At 45.2% G+C, this 18,812-nt stretch overlaps 1 protein-coding gene across 2 annotated transcripts in view; it reads right to left on the reverse strand.

The window, feature by feature from the left end:
* Positions 1 to 18,812, reverse strand: part of LOC139584254 (filamin-C-like) — a 43,576-nt gene that overhangs the window by 15,802 nt on the left and 8,962 nt on the right. Inside the window, exons 3-21 of one of the 2 annotated variants that reach the window (XM_071415874.1) lie at positions 16,147 to 16,244; positions 13,988 to 14,144; positions 13,462 to 13,658; positions 13,073 to 13,235; positions 12,469 to 12,669; positions 12,110 to 12,244; positions 10,915 to 11,052; positions 10,117 to 10,243; positions 9,785 to 9,921; positions 8,837 to 9,030; positions 8,008 to 8,265; positions 7,644 to 7,767; positions 7,188 to 7,348; positions 6,630 to 7,011; positions 5,986 to 6,248; positions 5,468 to 5,746; positions 4,875 to 5,193; positions 1,270 to 1,443; positions 135 to 297 (exon numbers count right to left, since the gene is read on the reverse strand). In XM_071415874.1, coding sequence (XP_071271975.1) covers positions 135 to 297; positions 1,270 to 1,443; positions 4,875 to 5,193; positions 5,468 to 5,746; positions 5,986 to 6,248; positions 6,630 to 7,011; positions 7,188 to 7,348; positions 7,644 to 7,767; positions 8,008 to 8,265; positions 8,837 to 9,030; positions 9,785 to 9,921; positions 10,117 to 10,243; positions 10,915 to 11,052; positions 12,110 to 12,244; positions 12,469 to 12,669; positions 13,073 to 13,235; positions 13,462 to 13,658; positions 13,988 to 14,144; positions 16,147 to 16,244 — 3,670 coding nt within the window. The remainder of the gene's footprint in view (positions 1 to 134; positions 298 to 1,269; positions 1,444 to 4,874; positions 5,194 to 5,467; positions 5,747 to 5,985; positions 6,249 to 6,629; positions 7,012 to 7,187; positions 7,349 to 7,643; positions 7,768 to 8,007; positions 8,266 to 8,836; positions 9,031 to 9,784; positions 9,922 to 10,116; positions 10,244 to 10,914; positions 11,053 to 12,109; positions 12,245 to 12,468; positions 12,670 to 13,072; positions 13,236 to 13,461; positions 13,659 to 13,987; positions 14,145 to 16,146; positions 16,245 to 18,812) is intronic. The other variant, XM_071415877.1, reaches the window with a different exon arrangement.

Here is an 18,812-nt window from a genome sequence, read left to right on the forward strand (position 1 = left end):
TAAACTGAAGTAAAACAACAACAAATGAAGACGACGATCATGATCACAAACAACAAGTACAACATTTAAATGTTATTCTATTGGATTTGTGAATGATACGGGCTGCGGTCCCATTGGGTTTTATTATATTATACCTGGTCTCGACGGTGAAGCAGTTGGGTTTGTTGATAAGTCCTCCCTCCAGGCCTGGCCCGTAGGCCCTGACCCGGGTGGGGTCACAGCCCTCCACCACAGACACCCTGAACGGACTCTTAGGGACCGCCACGTCATCGTACAACACCTCAATCAGGTGCATACCTAGAACAGACCACAGAGAGGATTTCAGTATCTCTCATTGTCTGCTCTTTAGTACAGACAGATACACAGGATTTTCACAGGATTTTGTATAATGGCCAAGCTTGCTTTACTGTGCAAGGCAATGAAGTTATATCTATCTAAGATGCTTTTCAGAACCTTTCTGATATGAGTGAACCTTCCTAACATTCGTTCAGATGATGAATGAGACTTGGGGGTACGGTAACACGATAATCATCTTGAATACACAACAAGAACACTTCTGTTGATCATGTGTTATACCGTAAAACCATTTACTTTACAGGGCTCTCTCAGTGTATCTCTGATTCCCTGGGGCCAGTGCTGTAATTGACAGGGTCAGAGTCAGAGAGCTTTGTATGCTATCTCTCTCTTTCTGCTCTCTCTCTCTCTACTATCTTGCTCTCTCTCTGGTCTCTCTCTCTCTCTCTCTCTCTGCTATCTTGCTCTCTCTCTGGTCTCTCTCGCTCTCTGCTCTCTCTCTCTGCTCTCTTTCGCTCTCTGCTCTCTCTCGCTCTCTCTCTCTGCTCTCTCTCTCTTTCTGCTCTCTCTCTCTTCTCTCTCTTTCTGCTGTCTCTCTCTCTCTTTCTCTGCTCTATCTCTCTCTCTCTTTCTCTGCTCTCTCTCCCTGTGACTCTCTCTTTCTCCCCTTCACTCAGACTACTTATCCTCTGCCTCATTCAGTATTTATACCCTGTTCTCTCTCTATCTAGTCTCAAATGGATCCTCCAACACCTGTTGGGTTTGTCAACTAAAACCCTCTATTCCATCTTCAGCTACTTCCTCTAAGGTTTGTATAGCTACATTTCCCCTACTGGAGTGAAATTAGTTGGAATCCTTTCTCTCTCTGTTCTAGAATCCATTCACTAACATTATCAACAATGTTGAAATTACTGTAATAAAATAACAACAAGGAGGCTAACAGTTCATGTCTTCCACTTGGTGGTTATTTCTTACCGTCCTCGAAGGCGGTATACTCCACTCTGTAGGTTCCGTCTGCCTTGTCTGTGATGTAGGCGTCTGTGTTGGCGCCTGAAGGGTTGATGATGCGTGCTTTTACGTGGTCACCGCCAATCTTGGTCGTTTTACGGGCGTCCACAATGAAGTGGGTGGTGACCTCCTTGAAGACTCCTATAAACACGGATGACCGTAGGGAGAATGATTAGCTACTGTAATTGTTAGCATGTAGTAGTCTTTGCAAGTGAATTATAGTAACCTTAGCCTTTAGCTATAGTAACCTTAGCCTTAAGCTATAGTAACCTTGGCCTTTAGCTATAGTAACCTTAGCCTTTAGCTAAAGTAACCTTAGCCTTTAGCTATAGTAACCTTAGCCTTTAGCTATAGTAACCTTAGCCTTTAGCTATAGTAACCTTGGCCTTTAGCTATAGTAACCTTAGCCTTTAGCTATAGTAACCTTAGCCTTTAGCTATAGTAACCTTAGCCTTTAGCGATAGTAACCTTAGCCTTTAGCTATAGTAACCTTAGCCTTTAGCTATATTATACTACAGGAGTCTTCTCTTGCCCAGGGACCCCCATTAAGGTTAGCAAACAAAATGTATTTAACGTCTTGTCTCATCATCAGGTGAATGATAATGTCAAGGAGAAGTAATCAACATTTTAAAATGAATAGATTTGGTAGATATTTCGTATTTTTTATTTTTTTTTACCTCCACACATTATAATTGGAAGAGGATGTGTAAACTAACATCCAAACACATTTTCGCTAAAAGCAGCTGTTTAGCTGGTTAAACGAAGGTTAGCCATGTGTTGGCAAAAATGTATGTCCAAGTTGAGAAACCTTACCAGCAACACTGCCACACTGGTAGCCCATTGACTGGTAGTCTATTGACTGGTAGCCCATTGACTGGTAGCCCATTGACTGGTAGCCTACTGACTGGTAGCCCATTGACTGGTAGCCCATTGACTGGTAGTCTATTGACTGGTAGTCTATTGACTAGTAGCCCATTGACTGGTAGCCCATTGACTGGTAGCCCATTGACTGGTAACCCATTGACTGGTAGCCCATTGACTGGTAGCCCATTGACTGGTAGTCTATTGACTGGTAGCCCATTGACTGGTAGCCTATTGACTGGTAGTCTATTGACTGGTAGCCCATTGACTGGTAGCCCATTGACTGGTAGCCCATTGACTGGTAGTCTATTGACTGGTAGCCCATTGACTGGTAGCCTATTGACTGGTAGTCTATTGACTGGTAGCCCATTGACTGGTAGCCCATTGACTGGTAGCCTATTGACTGGTAGTCTATTGACTGGTAGCCCATTGACTGGTAGCCTACTGACTGGTAGTCTATTGACTGGTAGTCTATTGACTAGTAGCCCATTGACTGGTAGCCCATTGACTGGTAGCCCATTGACTGGTAGCCCATTGACTGGTAACCCATTGACTGGTAGCCCATTGACTGGTAGCCCATTGACTGGTAGTCTATTGACTGGTAGCCCATTGACTGGTAGCCTATTGACTGGTAGTCTATTGACTGGTAGCCCATTGACTGGTAGCCCATTGACTGGTAGTCTATTGACTGGTAGCCCATTGACTGGTAGCCTATTGACTGGTAGTCTATTGACTGGTAGCCCATTGACTGGTAGCCCATTCAAAGCCCCTGGTAGCCCATTGACTGGTAGCCCATTGACTGGTAGTCTATTGACTGGTAACCCATTGACTGGTAGCCTATTGACTGGTAGCCCATTGACTGGTAGCCCATTGACTGGTAGTCTATTGACTGGTAACCCATTGACTGGTAGCCCATTGACTGGTAGCCCATTGACTGGTAGCCTACTGACTGGTAGCCCATTGACTGGTAGCCCATTGACTGGTAGTCTATTGACTGGTAGTCTATTGACTAGTAGCCCATTGACTGGTAGCCCATTGACTGGTAGCCCATTGACTGGTAACCCATTGACTGGTAGCCCATTGACTGGTAGCCCATTGACTGATAGTCTATTGACTGGTAGCCCATTGACTGGTAGCCTATTGACTGGTAGTCTATTGACTGGTAGCCCATTGACTGGTAGCCCATTGACTGGTAGCCCATTGACTGGTAGTCTATTGACTGGTAGCCCATTGACTGGTAGCCTATTGACTGGTAGCCCATTGACTGGTAGCCTATTGACTGGTAGTCTATTGACTGGTAGCCCATTGACTGGTAGCCTACTGACTGGTAGTCTATTGACTGGTAGTCTATTGACTAGTAGCCCATTGACTGGTAGCCCATTGACTGGTAGCCCATTGACTGGTAACCCATTGACTGGTAGCCCATTGACTGGTAGCCCATTGACTGGTAGTCTATTGACTGGTAGCCCATTGACTGGTAGCCTATTGACTGGTAGTCTATTGACTGGTAGCCCATTGACTGGTAGCCCATTGACTGGTAGTCTATTGACTGGTAGCCCATTGACTGGTAGTCTATTGACTGGTAGCCCATTGACTGGTAGCCTATTGACTGGTAGCCCATTGACTGGTAGTCTATTGACTGGTAGCCCATTGACTGGTAGCCCATTCAAAGCCCCTGGTAGCCCATTGACTGGTAGCCCATTGACTGGTAGTCTATTGACTGGTAACCCATTGACTGGTAGCCTATTGACTGGTAGCCCATTGACTGGTAGCCCATTGACTGGTAGTCTATTGACTGGTAACCCATTGACTGGTAGCCTATTGACTGGTAGCCCATTGACTGGTAGCCCATTGACTGGTAGCCCATTGACTGGTAGCCCATTCAAAGCCCCTGGTAGCCCATTGACTGGTAGCCCATTGACTGGTAGCCCATTGACTGGTAGCCCATTCAAAGCCCCTGGTAGCCCATTGACTGGTATGGTAATCTATTGACTAGTAGCCTGTTCAAAGCCCATGTCAGATACTCCAGTGAATGTAATTGAGTTGAGAAATAAAGTTGACATCATTAGAAGATGTGTTTGTTCTGTTGTTGCTAGCGATATTCATAAAATAAAATAAATGCTTTATATATTTCCGGGGACCCCCGGTTAAATACCCCTGGTATAGTAGTCTTTATCTGTCGTAGCATTTTGCTTTAGCTATAGCTATAGTAGTCTTTATCTGTAGTAGCATTTTGCTTTAGCTATAGCTATAGTAGTCTTTATCTGTAGTAGCATTTTGCTTTAGCTATAGCTATAGTAGTCTTTATCTGTAGTAGCATTTTGCTTTAGCTATAGCTATAGTAGTCTTTATCTGTAGTAGCATTTTGCTTTAGCTATAGCTATAGTAGTCTTTATCTGTAGTAGCATTTTGCTTTAGCTATAGCTATAGTAGTCTTTATCTGTAGTAGCATTTTGCTTTAGCTATAGCTATAGTAGTCTTTATCTGTAGTAGAATTTTGCTTTAGCTATAGCTATAGTAGTCTTTATCTGTAGTAGCATTTTGCTTTAGCTATAGCTATAGTAGTCTTTATCTGTAGTAGAATTTTGCTTTAGCTATAGCTATAGTAGTCTTTATCTGTAGTAGCATTTTGCTTTAGCTATAGCTATAGTAGTCTTTGCTATAGACTACTGTAATGTGCATCAACAGAAGAAGCACTCCCTCCTCCTTACCTCTGGGCTCCACCCCTGGTCCATAGACCTGCACACCGCTAGTGTCCACAGCCGGCTCCACCTGGATGACCGCGGGGAACTTGGGTACAACATGACCCCCGTACTTGATGGTAATGGTGTGTGTGCCGTGGAAGGGTGGGATGTAGGTGACAGAGAAGGTCCCATCTGCAGTCTTTTGGATGTGGACCTCGGCCTGAGCCCCGGACTCAGAGACGATCTCAATGGTGAGTTCAGCCTCTCCAGCACTGGTGCAGTCCACTGTGAAGTAGGCTGGTTCGCCTGCCTTGGCCTTCTCCAGGCCTGGCCCACTGGCTGTTACCTGTAGGGTTAGGTTTGGTTTAGCTTAAGGTTCAGGCTTAGGTTTATGTCCGGGTTTAGGTTCAGGTTTAGGTTTAAGTTAAGGTTTATTTGAACTTCTTTGTACTTACGCAGAAACACACATAAACACACATACTATCTCAAATTTGATGTCCTACAACACTTTAAGATATAAAGCATATAATGATCCTAAATACACGGACAGTGTATCTGTAAATCATACACAACAAACAGGCCTATCAATAAATCAACAACTAGGCATATAGGAGGTGTACCTTGCTGGGGTCGAGACATGGCTTCACAGCTGCCTTGAAGGGAGACCCAGGGATGTGCTGCTCTCCAAACAGGATGTTGATGGCGTACTCTCCAGCCTCAGTGGGCAAGTAGCAAACTGAGCAGGTTCCGTCTCCGTTGTCCTGGCACTCAATCTTAGCCTCGCAAGGCCCCTCCACCGTCAGGCCCAGCCCACCGGCGCCCGCTCCTTTGGTGTCGATGGCAAATGGAGCTGGTTTACCCACAATGCCTCCCTTCAGGCCTGGGCCATAAGCGCGTACCTGAGGGAGAGAGGAATTGGAAATTAGTGCGCCTCATAACGTCAGAACCGTTGGACTGCGAAGCTTCAGTACAGCCGTCTGGTTGCTGACATAAGCATTTATGCTCACGTACTGCTTATGACTGTGTTATGCATGGGTTATGAATGTTTTATGAAGTTCTTATGTAGGTATCCTTCAAATGAAGTGTTACCCACTCAGCGAAAGTAATAGTGCTGATTTTATAGACTTTTATATTTTACCTTTGAGGGGTCAGCAGGCATCACTCCCTCCACTGCGAAGGGGGATCCAGGGACGGGGTTCCCATCGTAGCTGACGTCCACCTTGTAAGGCCCCTCCTCTGGGGGGATGTACTTCACAGAGTGGGCACCATTGGCCGCGTCTGACTCCAGCTTGCAGGGGATTGGTCGGCCGGAGGGTGAGGTCATCTTGACGGCTACCTCGCCCTGCCCACCAGCTCCCTTGGTGTTGATGGAAAACTCCTGGTCCTTTCCCACTTCTACTTCTATAAGACAACCACCACACGGTCACATGTAAATCAACCACCAACCACCAACCACCACACGGTCACATGTAAATCAACCACCAACCACCACACGGTCACATGTAAATCAACCACCAACCACCACACGGTCACATGTAAATCAATCACCACACGGTCACATGTAAATCAACCGCCAACAACAAAACATGTTTACAGCTGTCCAGTCTCAGACAAGGCAATCAAAAATGTACTTCTGTACATGTCACAGCACAATTTTGACTCAATATTTACAATTGACTCCTCCAGGCAGTCATTGATGAGAAGAGAACCAAAGCAGAGCTGAATTCAAGAAGTGGGCCCCTTCAACATTACTTTATATTGTGTACAAAGTTGAGAACTTACTGGTGTCGAGTCCTGTAACCTTGACCTTTCCCAGATCTATAGGAGGAGCCACAGTAATATTGAAGGGGCTCTTGGGAATGGGGTCCCCTCCATGGGTGACGGAGATGATCATCTGACCCTGTTGAACGGCGGTGTACTTGACAGTGTAAGAGTAGTCATGGTTGTCGATGATCTCAAAGTCCCTCACAGCTTCCCCCTTCAGGCCTGCTGCTGTGAACTGGACCTCAGGCTTGGCCTTGCCTGCTCCCTTGGTAAAGATGGTGAAGTGGGTCGGAGTGCCCACCTCCACGCCTGTCTTGTTGAGTCCTGGGCCCTCAGCCCTCACTTTGCCAGCATCATGGGAAGGATCAACCTTAATTCTGAATGGACTGATGGGGATTTCCTGGAAAACAAATACGGGAATAGTTTTGTTGCTGTACACTTTTTAATAAAAAACTTGAACACAGATCTAACTTCTGTGCTATTAGGGTCATTCTTAGAAGCTAGAAGTATTATTAATGCTAAGCCACATAGTAACAGTAACCCTCAACTGAAGGATTCTGGGTAATGTAGTTTTACCTGCTCAGCGAACAGCACCATGATGGTGTATTTCCCTGCGCCAGGGGGAGTGTACTTGACAGTGAAGGTGTCATTGTCGTTCTTGATGATGTCAAAGTCGATGTCAGCCTCAGCTGGACCCACCACTCCTGGAGCACACTTGATCCCGATGCTAATGTCTCCTGTGGGAGGTCAGTGGATAAACATTCATTTCATATCTGTATATGAAGAAATCTCATAATACTGTAGCCATAGTAGCCATACATTTCTGATCTTCTACAGCTGCAGGCACTAAAGTTAGGTCGGTATTAGCAAGAACAAGTGCAAGACAATGGTCAACTGCTTTCTCTATGGAAGAAATGCTTTTAATTGGGTTCTAACCGGGTGAAAAGCTTCTACCTGGAACTCTGCAGGGTTCTTCTACAGGAACAAGCTGAAGAACCTTTTGAGTAGTATTTCCTATTCAGACACACGTACCTTGTCCAGCCTCGGCACAGTCCACAGTGAAGTAGGTGGGCTCGTTGGCCTTGAGTCCTGTCTTTTCCACTCCTGGACCATACACCCTGACCTTGGCTGGGTGGCAGCCCTCTCCGACAATCACCTATACACACAGACACAGTACTTGACACACAGCACTATGGTTGCTACCTAAAGTGGTCTTATCCATTTCTAGTGGAGTGTAAGAAAGAGTAGAGTGGCTGAGCTTACGTAACTGCCTCGTCTGTCTGAGACCTGAAGACTCCCCGTCCCTGACCTAAATGCCTTTAACTCAGCAGGCTAATGAAGTCTGGTAATGCCCAGGAGATCTGGGTTCGAACCCCAGTGAGTTGGTCCTACTCACCCTGAAGGGGCTGTTGGGCACGTTGACGTCTCCCCAGGTGATGATGATGGTGTGTTTGATGGGCTTGGTGGGGACGTACACACACAGGAAGGTGCCGTCTCCCTTGTCAGTGATCTTAATGTCGATGGTGACGCCCTCTGTATCCTGGGCGTAGATCTTGAGGTGGCCGTTGCCAGCCTCGCGGGCATCGATGGTGAACTCTGCCGGTTTGTTTACAATGACCCCAGTGGGCGCCAGACCTGGACCGAAAGCTTTCACCTGCAGATGAGACATATTCTGATTTTTTATTATGTATTTATATGTATGTGTTAGTTTATTTGTTTGTTTATGTGTTAGTTTGTTTGTTTATGTGTTAGTTTATTTGTTTGTTTATTTGTTTGTTTGTGTTAGTTTGTTTGTTTGTTTATGTGTTAGTTTATTTGTTTGTTTATGTGTTAGTTTGTTTGTTTGTATATGTGTTAGTTTGTTTGTTTATGTGTTAGTTTGTTTGTTTAAGTGTTAGTTTATTTGTTTGTTTATTTGTTTGTTTATGTGTTAGTTTGTTTGTTTGTTTTAGTGTTAGTTTAATTGTTTGTTTATGTGTTAGTTAGTTTGTTTATGTGTTCGTTTGTTTGTTTATGTGTTAGTTTATTTGTTTGTTTGTGTTAGTTTGTTTGTTTGTTTATGTGTTAGTTTATTTGTTTGTTTGTGTTAGTTTGTTTGTTTGTTTATGTGTTAGTTTGTGTTTTTGTGTGTGTTTATGTGTGTGCACATCAGTGTGTTTTCGTGTTTTATGAAGACTACCACTCCTGTAAGGGCGGAGCTAGCTGGAGTGGTGGGTGGAGCTAACCTTCTCAGGGAAGCAGTCATTGGCTGCAGGCAGGATGTGGGCCATGAAGGGGCTGTCCTTGATGTCTTCGTCATCACAGACAACATGGACGGCGTAGTCACCTGGCTCAGTGGGCCAATAGCGGACATCGCAGGAGCCGTCACCCTTATCGTCACATTCTATCTTAGCCTGGGACGGACCCTCGATGGAGAAACCTAGAGAGAGGAGGGCGTATGAAGAACTTTAGACTTTAGTATCCTAATCAGTCAAGAGGCATCCAGTTAATGTCCCCTTGTACACCTGTAAGAATACCAACTGAACTGGTGTCTTCAGAGAAGAAGCAGTGTACCTAATTGTTAGGAATTTTGTTAATAAATAGTTAAAACAAATTCTAGCTTTAGATAAAACTATAACTAATTGAACTCTGCATGCCTGGGGAAAAGAGATTTGTGTTGTGGGTCATAAAATAAGCAGAAAGGGTCGTTAAACTATGGTTGAACTGACCCAACTTAGCCCTGAGGTGTTTAGATAAACTTTTTAGGTATTCCATTATCTTGAGTTGTCTGCTAAAGTGGTAATCAATTATAGTGAGCCTTCAGGATAAATGATTATATGGTGTTTCATGTGAGTGTCCTGTGAGGTTAGAATGAACTTTTGAACCTGTTTTCTATTTGTCAGGACAATGAGACTCATTCTGTAATCTATGACGTCATATATTGTATATAAACCTGTGTTTATGATCAAATGGGAGCGTGCTCCGAGAATAAACACTATTATCTAATTTTAATAAGACTGTATCCTGTCTATTTTATGTTAATAAGTATCTTACAAATTCTTATAAATAGACAGATTGAATTTAATTAATGAGTATATTGTAGGAATTATTTAATTCCACTAACACTAATCCATTACTCTACTGGTTCAACTACATTACCCACAATGCCCCAGGGCCATCTTGTCCTGACTTACCCAGAGTTCCTACTTCGGTGCCGATGGCCTCGACCACGAAGTCAGCTGACTTGCCCACCTGGCCGGTCAACAGGCCGGGGCCCCAAGCTCTCACCTTCTGAGGGCCAACCTCCTCACTCACCTCCACTTCGAAGGGACTGAGGGAGACACAGACACAACTTTTAATCAAGATAAAACCGTAGTATACACTTACATTTAGCAAATAGTCTTACCCTGATTCCAGATCAGTGCTAAGGTAGATAAAAAACTACCAGAAATCCTAAGTAGTATTGTATGAAGTTGTCTGTGTTAAACTGAGTCAGGGGCTGGTTGGTGGATAATATAATGCTCACCTGCGTGGGATGAGTTGTCCTCCCCAGGTGATGTTAACTGTGTATTTACCAGTCTGGACAGGGAGATATTCACACTCATAGACACCATCCCCAATATCCTTAACTTTCACTGGTGCCTCTGCTCCATCTGAAAGGAGAAGCACAGTACGATTATTAACAGGACCTTGTTGTAGCCTCTGATACAGCCTCTGATTCAGCCTCTGATACAGCCTCTGATACAGCCTCTGATACATATCACAAATCCATGACCCAATAAACTATTGAGGGAACAAACAAAGAGGAAGTCAAAGTATTACATTGAAAGATTAAAGAGAAGATCAGCAAGTTGTATGAAGAGAGAGTTACCAGAGAGAGATGATTGAGGATTATAAAATAGTAAAGGAGAAAGGAGAGAGAGAGAAGAGAGAAAGGAGGAGAGAGAGAAAGGAGGAGAGATAGGAGAAGAGAGAAAGGAGGAGAGAGAGAAGAGAGAAAGGAGGAGAGAGAGAAGAGAGAAAAGAGAAGAGAGAGAAGAGAGAAAGGAGGAGAGAGAGAAAGGAGGAGAGATAGGAGAGAGAGAAAGGAAGAGAGAGAGAAAGGAGGAGAGATAGGAGGAGAGAGAGAAAAGAGGAGAGAGAGAAAGGAGGAGAGATAGGAGGAGAGGGAGAAAGGAGGAGAGAGAGAAAGGAGGAGAGATAGGAGGAGAGAGAGAAAGGAAGAGAGAGAGAAAGGAGGAGAGATAGGAGGAGAGAGAGAAAGGAAGAGAGAGAGAAAGGAGGAGAGAGAGAAAGGAGGAGAAAGAGAAAAGTGCTGACTCACTTGGTCCAGTCACTGAGACCTTGAGCTCTCCGCTGCCGGCTCCCTTGGTGAAGACCTTGAAGTCTGCCACCTCCTTCACCCTCACCCCCTTAGGCTGGAGGCCTCGGCCCGTGGCACGACACGCGTTGGCATTGATGGCTGGAGAGGGAGAGAGAGGGGTGGTTAAGGACAGTGGAACATAGACTGGCCTAACAGTATAGGACCTATTGGAGCTGACAGGAGCTGGGTCATATTAGTGGCAGCAAGATAGATAGATGGATGGATGGATGGATGGATGGATGGATGGATGGATGGATGGATGGATGGATGGATGGATGGATGGATGGATTGCTGGATAGATAGCTGGATGGATGGATGGATGGACAGACGGACGGACGGACGGACGGACGGACGGACGGACGGACGGACGGACGGACGGACGGACGGACGGACGGACAGATAGATAGATAGATAGATAGATAGATAGATAGATAGATAGATAGATAGATAGATAGATAGATAGATAGATAGATAGATAGATATTCACATACGGGTATAACGCCATATGCAAACCAGAAGCTGCAAAGAATGACTTCTTGAAGGATACAGAACATCATCAGTCAATCAATTCCCATAGGATGTCAGCTATGAACACAATGCAGCATAGGAGGAATAGCACAGTGCTGAATGTAGGACAGTCACATTGTATAATACACAATCATGTAATGGTTGCAGCATCAAAACATGAATGGCGATTCCAGGCATCAACTGACAAAATGACATTTCACGGAAGCGCTGATTGCAGGCTTGGCTATACTCATTAGTTTGAAGCAATCAAACCTATGAATGCTAACCCAAGATCAAGGAATCACAGCAAGCAATAAACATTTGACACTGCATTTCGTAATGCAATCTGTGAAGCACTGGCTCACAAAGACTAACTTTCCTGGATAGTTTCTTACAAGAACATTCACTATGCTACAAAATAGGGGTTGAAATATCTGTCTCCAACAACAAGCTGCCACAGGCGAGGCGGCAGGCGCCCAAGCAAGGCACTCAGATGGTATAGCGTTGCCCCCGTCACAGGAAGCATACAGGGCATCTGCAAGGCATAGGGCAAATGGCATAGAGTATAGTGCAGAGGGACGGTGGGGCACGGCTAGCATATCAGCGGGCAAAACGGGCGCAGGCGTCCACCTGGAGGGCCCATACTAACTTGGTCGACCCTTTTTGCCTGTGGGGGTAGGGACACCCCCTTTCTTGCCCGCTGGCCCCTTCTCCCCCCCGGGAGAGGTGAAGGAAGACTGGGGGATAATCTGAACTGGAGGAGGACCCACCATAGAGGGAGGAGCTACAAATCACAGACAGGATGTTAATTTAACTTTAACATAGTACACTAGCTGGTTTTAGTCGTCGTGACAACCTGTTAGTACCGCCGAGGGATCGAGATAGCTGTAGACTGTGGAACTAGAGAGTGACAGATCAACAATGGAACGACACAATTTTACAACAGTGATTTTTGTAGTGACAGTTGGTGATAGTTAGTGACAGTTGGTTAGCTCAGTGCTAACTCACCCTCTGCGATTTGAACTTTGAAGGGGCTCTTGGGGATCTCCTGACCCGCGAACAGGATGTGGATGGTGTGGGGGCCTTCCAACATGGGCCGGTAGGTGCAACGGAAAACACTGTCCCCCTTGTTTTCCAAGATCAGTTCCACTGTGTCCTTCTTCCCCTCAGGGTCCACGATGACAACGCTCACATCACCATTACCAGCACCTGTACAAGACAACAGGAAGACACCAATCAAAATGCTGTTAATCAACCATGTGATCAAAACAAGGAAATATGGACAAACCATGCGATCAAAACAAGGAAACATGCATGGACATTGTTGTGGGCCCTCAGAGTAAATGCATAGCCGCAGGAAGTTGTTTGGGGGTAAAAAGAAAATTTGCCAGCTACAGATGGCTATATCGGTCTGCTAATACAGGACTAGTAAAGGCCCTGTCCCCTACAACAAAAATATGTCAATAATTCAGGGGCTACTGTAGCATCCTCAGTAAATGTTTGGACTCCTTCTAGTTTCTCCAGTTTAGCCAGCAACTTGTCTGATCAGTGTTAGTGTGTTTCTTGTCCAACCTTGTTGAAGTTCCAACATTGTTGACTTCTCGCTCCTTACCTGCAGCGTAGATGTCGAAATAGGTGGGTTTATTGGCCACGTTGCCGGTAGGTTCCAGCCCTGGTCCTCTGGCCTGGACCTTGTTGGGATCACCCATGGCCTTGGCAACGTTCACTGTGTAGGGACTCTTGTCAATGTCTTGCCCTGCAAACAGCACTTTTACCTGAGGGGGAGGGGGGGGGGGATGTTCAAATGTTCCTGTAAGTTTTCCAATGCTCTAGTGGTACATTGTGACGATGAGACGTGTAGATTGTAAAATAAAGACAAGTTAAGTCAAATCAAATCAAGTCAAGAAAAAATATGTAAAGTAATGTACAGTTTTAGTAAAGTAACGTAAACAATACATAACATAAATCTACACGGGATATTGATGGCGGCAGTTTGTTTACCTTGTGGACACCCTCAACCTTGGGTACGTAAGTGACAGTGTAGGTCCTGTTTTTGTCATTGTTAAAGACCACCGTAGCCTCCTCAGTGTGTCCCTCAGGATCGGTCACATAGACCAGCACCTCAGCCTGACCTGCCTGCAGAGTCTCCACTGTGAACACGGCTGGCTTCAGAACCATGTTTCCATGGGAATCAATACCTACGGGAGGGAGAGTGGGAGATAGCGAGTTAGATATGTTTGAGTCTATGTATATAAAACAATAAATGATGCTTATCAGTTGCTTGCTTGGGTTGCAAATACCCAGAAACGTTCTCAAAGTTCCTGGCCGTTAATAACCCAGACTATTGCCATGTTTCTGAAATCCTGGTTGGAGGATTCCTTCACTGCTTATTGCCTCCTGATTCCCGAGAATCCTGCAACCGAGATTCCTGAGAAACATGGGGATTTTGGGAATGTTTCCGGAATTTTGCAACCCAAGTCCTGATTGAACTACACTGTTCATGGTTTCTATCTCAGTGAGCACCCACCAGGTCCGTATGCCTTGGCCTTGTTGGGGTACAGCTGAACGCCTTTAGGTTTGAGGGGGGCGCCAGGCTTCAGCTTAGCCTTGGGGAACTGGGACAGGTAGGTCATCACTGAGTGTTCATCCACATCCGGATCTACAATCTCCTCAGGGGCGATCACCTAGGCAACAAGCAGAGGGTGTAAGGTTAACACTGTACAACCACAATTGTCTAACTTGACTTAAACCCATTTGCTCCTTGGGGAGCAGAGTTCATAGCACAACTGTTTTCAGACAGACAGGGAGACAGACAGAGCAACAGGGAGACAGACAGACAGGGAGGGAGACAGACAGACAGACAGGGAGACAGACAGGGAGACAGACAAACAGACAGGGAGACAGACAGACAGACTGACAGGGAGACAGACATACCGACAGGGAGACAGACAAACAGACAGGGAGACAGACAGATCGACAGGGAGACAGACAAACAGACAGGGAGACAGACAGACCGACAGGGAGACAGACAAACAGACAGACATGTACTTATTGTTTGTTCTGTATACCAATGTGAAGGCACATTGCATAGATACTATTTATAATGTATTTATAATCTATTCTATTCCATTGTCTCTCTCCTCTTCCTTCTCCCTCCCTCTGCCATGTTGGTAGTATCAGTCTGGTGTAAAGCTGTCTGTCTATATTTAACCCTGGTACAGCAGGACTGCGGCCTCAGTAAACCATGCAGTCAGGGGATTTAGCCCTGAGCCAAGCCCTCTCCCACACCTCATCTACAGCCCATGGTACAGCCCTCAGCCTGGGGATAATTCAGCCCCCTAGGCCTGGGAATCCATGGCACACACCCTGCTCAATATTCACCCTAAGGCTATGCCATGTCACTAATGGTCCTTCTTAACCCAGACTATGCACGCTGTGTCAGATAAACAAGTAGAGAAACCCCAACACAAATAGTACAGCTCACAGATTCTGTTTCAGAAGAGAATCTAGCAAATCTATACCTTAGAGAATCTAATAAATCTACACCTTGTAAAACTAACAAATCTACACCTTAGAGAAACTAACAAATCTACATCTTAGCGAATCTAACAAATCTACACCTTAGAGAAACTAACACATCTACACCTTAGAGAAACTAACAAATCTACACCTTAGAGAAACTAACAAATCTACACCTTAGAGAAACTAACAAATCTACACCTTAGAGAATCTAACAAATCTACACCTTAGAGAAACTAACAAATCTACACCTTAGAGAAACTAACAAATCTACACCTTAGAGAAACTAACAAATCTACACCTTAGAGAAACTAACAAATCTACACCTTAGAGAAACTAACAAATCTACACCTTAGAGAATCTAACAAATCTACACCTTAGAGAAACTAACAAATCTACACCTTAGAGAAACTAACAAATCTACACCTTAGAGAAACGAATAAATCTACACCTTAGAAAAACTAACAAATCTACACCTTAGAGAAACTAACAAATCTACACCTTAGAGAAACTAACAAATCTACACCTTAGAGAAACTAATAAATCTACACCTTAGAAAAACTAACAAATCTACACCTTAGAGAAACTAACAAATCTACACCTTAGAGAAACGAATAAATCTACACCTTAGAGAAACTAACAAATCTACACCTTAGAGAAACTAACAAATCTACACCTTAGAGAAACTAACAAATCTACACCTTAGAGAAACTAACAAATCTACACCTTAGAGAAACTAATAAATCTACACCTTAGAGAAACTAATAAATCTACACCTTAGAAAAACTAACAAATATACACCTTAGCATCTTAGTATTGAATGTGCATCTAAACACTCCTACAAACACATCATTTACAAACACATTATTTACAAACACATTATTTACAAACACATCATTTACAAATACATCATTTACAAACACATTATTTACAAACACATTATTTACTAACACATCATTTACAAACACATAATTAACAAACATATCTTGTTAAAGTGTTCACTGAATAACAAACCAAAAGTAATACATTGTAGTATAAAGACCGATTACTTCTCAGTGCATATTAACCACCAACTAAAACTTAAAGTAAACCTCATTCACTGGCTCCACTACGTGTGGCTTCATGGGGCTTTCCCTGGAACTGTCACCCCAGAGTAGTGTGTCTTACCTGGGGCACGCCCAGCCAGTCGTCAGCCTGCTGCATGGCCTCTCTGGCATTCTCCACAGGGTGGTTAGGGTCCCAGGCCTGCCAGTCAGGGCACAGACCTACAGGGAGAGAGAGAGGGAGGAGACAGGAGAGAGGGAGAGGGGGAGGGAGAGAGGGAGGAGACAGGAGAGAGGGAGAGGGGGAGGGAGAGAGGGAGAGAGGGAAGAGACAGGAGAGAGGGAGAGGGGGAGGGAGAGAGGGAAGAGACAGGAGAGAGGGAGAGGAGGAGGAAGGAGGGAGAGAGACAGGAGAGAGGGAGAGGGGGAGGGAGAGAGACAGGAGAGAGGGAGGAAGGAGAGAGGGAGAGGGGGAGGAAGGAGGGAGAGAGGGAGAGAGGGGGAGGAGACAGGAGAGAGGGAGAGGGGGAGGGAGAGAGGGAGAGAGGGAAGAGACAGGAGAGAGGGAGAGGGGGAGGAAGGAGGGAGAGAGGGAGAGGGGGAGGGAAGAGACAGGAGAGAGGGAGAGGGGGAGAGGGGGAGGAAAGAGGGAGAGAGGGAAGAGACAGGAGAGAGGGAGAGGGGGAGGAAGGAGGGAGAGAGGGAAGAGACAGGAGAGAGGGAGAGGGGGAGGAAGGAGGGAGAGAGGGAGAGGGGGAGGAAAGAGGGAGAGAGGGAAGAGACAGGAGAGGGGGAGGAAAGAGGGAGAGAGGGAAGAGACAGGAGAGAGGGAGAGGGGGAGGAAGGAGGGAGAGATAGGGGTTTTAGAATGGGATTGGGGTTACGACTGCAGAAATATAACAGTGTCCCATCTGGTCACAGAAACAACTTCATCACTACTACCCTAGTATTAACTACTACTACTACTACTACTATTAACTACTACTACTACTACTAACTGCTACTAACACCCTACCACCCCATGTGACCCTGTATTTACCCACGCTGCTCTGCTCCAGTTTGTATAGATAGGTGCCTAGCTAGCCTTCGATGGAAGGCCTACGAATTTCAAAACAACGAAAGCAACAGACGTATTTGTACTTTCCCTGTCGGACACGGAAGGCTAAAGCAGACAGGCTAACGCCCAACGAAATAGACGTACTAGAATGAGCATTCTCATTCAAGTCAATGTGTCTGTGACAGGTTGACCGGAGTGTGGTTGTATTTCTACGTGCTAAAACTGCCGTGTGCTGCTAATGCTTAAAGTGGATTAGCTGTTAGCTGTGCAGTGAGTTCCCTGAAACAAAGAGCCAGTCGCTCAACAGGAGTCTGTTATCTTGTTATTACCGGACACGCCGCGGAGCTGCCGTGTGCTGCTAATGCTTAAAGTGGATTAGCTGTTAGCTGTGCAGTGAGTTCCCTGAAACAAAGAGCCAGTCGCTCAACAGGAGTCTGTTATCTTGTTATTACCGGACACGCCGCGGAGCTGCCGTGTAATATCACTGTAACGTTACTATGGCAACTGGAAACAATGGGCGTGTATGCATCATATCGTGGTTAATTCACTGTCACCGACAATAACATTATGATTTAAAAATGCCCAACGTTTTGGGTGGAGTAAGGTTGGATCTTCTGAAAGGAATTGCATTAGGACAGTAGAACTACCGTAGAAGGAGAACATTCTGTGTTTCAGCTTTGGACCTTAAGCCTGGTCTCCTCCAACCCAAAATATAATATTTCAGCTTTAGTACATTTCAATTGGACACGGAAGATTATCGTCAGGGATACAGGAGAAATAGTCACAAACAAAGGAGGGGATGACTCTTCTTGTTGTACACCTGTTATCTCCAAATAAAACCTACCAGCGGTCAGTCTAGAGAAATGCCTAACTAACGACATAAGCCTAACTAAGGATTGGACTGGAGACGGATTTGTCAACTTTCTAAATGATGTTAGGGGTTCAAGAAAGAACCATGTCCTTGTATGGTCACACCATCTGTAGCTAGCTGGGTGTTGGAGGGCTGCTGTAATATATTCCAGGATCTCTAGCCATGTAAACAGTCAACCACAGTGTTCTAGACTCCTCTCTCTATTCTAGAACACAAAAAAGGAGGCTTTCTAAGGCTTCGTGTCAGAGGGTCAGAGTGTGCTGTAACCTCTGGTCAAATTGGAGTGCTTTCAAGTCGACCAGTCATCCTTGTGAATCTTGGCACTCCTGCTCCAAAGCTCATCCTCATGCATTTCCAGCACAGAACAGGCTGTTTTTAAACCTCAAGCATCTAAGCACATGTCCCTTGGCAGATGAAGAGGAATCGTGCCCAAATTTGGCGTTGCTGTGTGTGGAGGCTATAAACACTAAAGCCAGGCTTACGACCTCTGGGCCTGAGAGAGCTCCTTCACTCAGTCACAGACAGCTGGCAGAGACGTCCTCTGTCTGTCTGTCTGTCTGTCTGTCTGTCTGTCTGTCTGTCTGTCTCTTTCTCTCTCTCTATCTCTCTGTCAATCTCTCTCTATTTCTCTCTCTCTCTCTCTGTCTGTCTGTCAATCTCTCTCTCTCTCTGTCTCTGTCTGTCGATCTCTCTCTCGATCTCTCTCTCTCGATCTCTCTCTCTCTCACTGTCTGTCGATCTCTCTCTCTCTCTCTGTCGATCTCAATCTCTCTCTCTCGATCTCTCTCTGTCTGTCGATCTCTCGATCTCTCTCTCTCTCACTGTCTGTCGATCTCTCTCTCTCTCGGTCTGTCTGTCTCTC

This window comes from Salvelinus alpinus, chromosome 9 (assembly GCF_045679555.1).
Source record: "Salvelinus alpinus chromosome 9, SLU_Salpinus.1, whole genome shotgun sequence".
In the NCBI taxonomy this organism is placed as follows: Eukaryota; Metazoa; Chordata; class Actinopteri; order Salmoniformes; family Salmonidae; genus Salvelinus; species Salvelinus alpinus.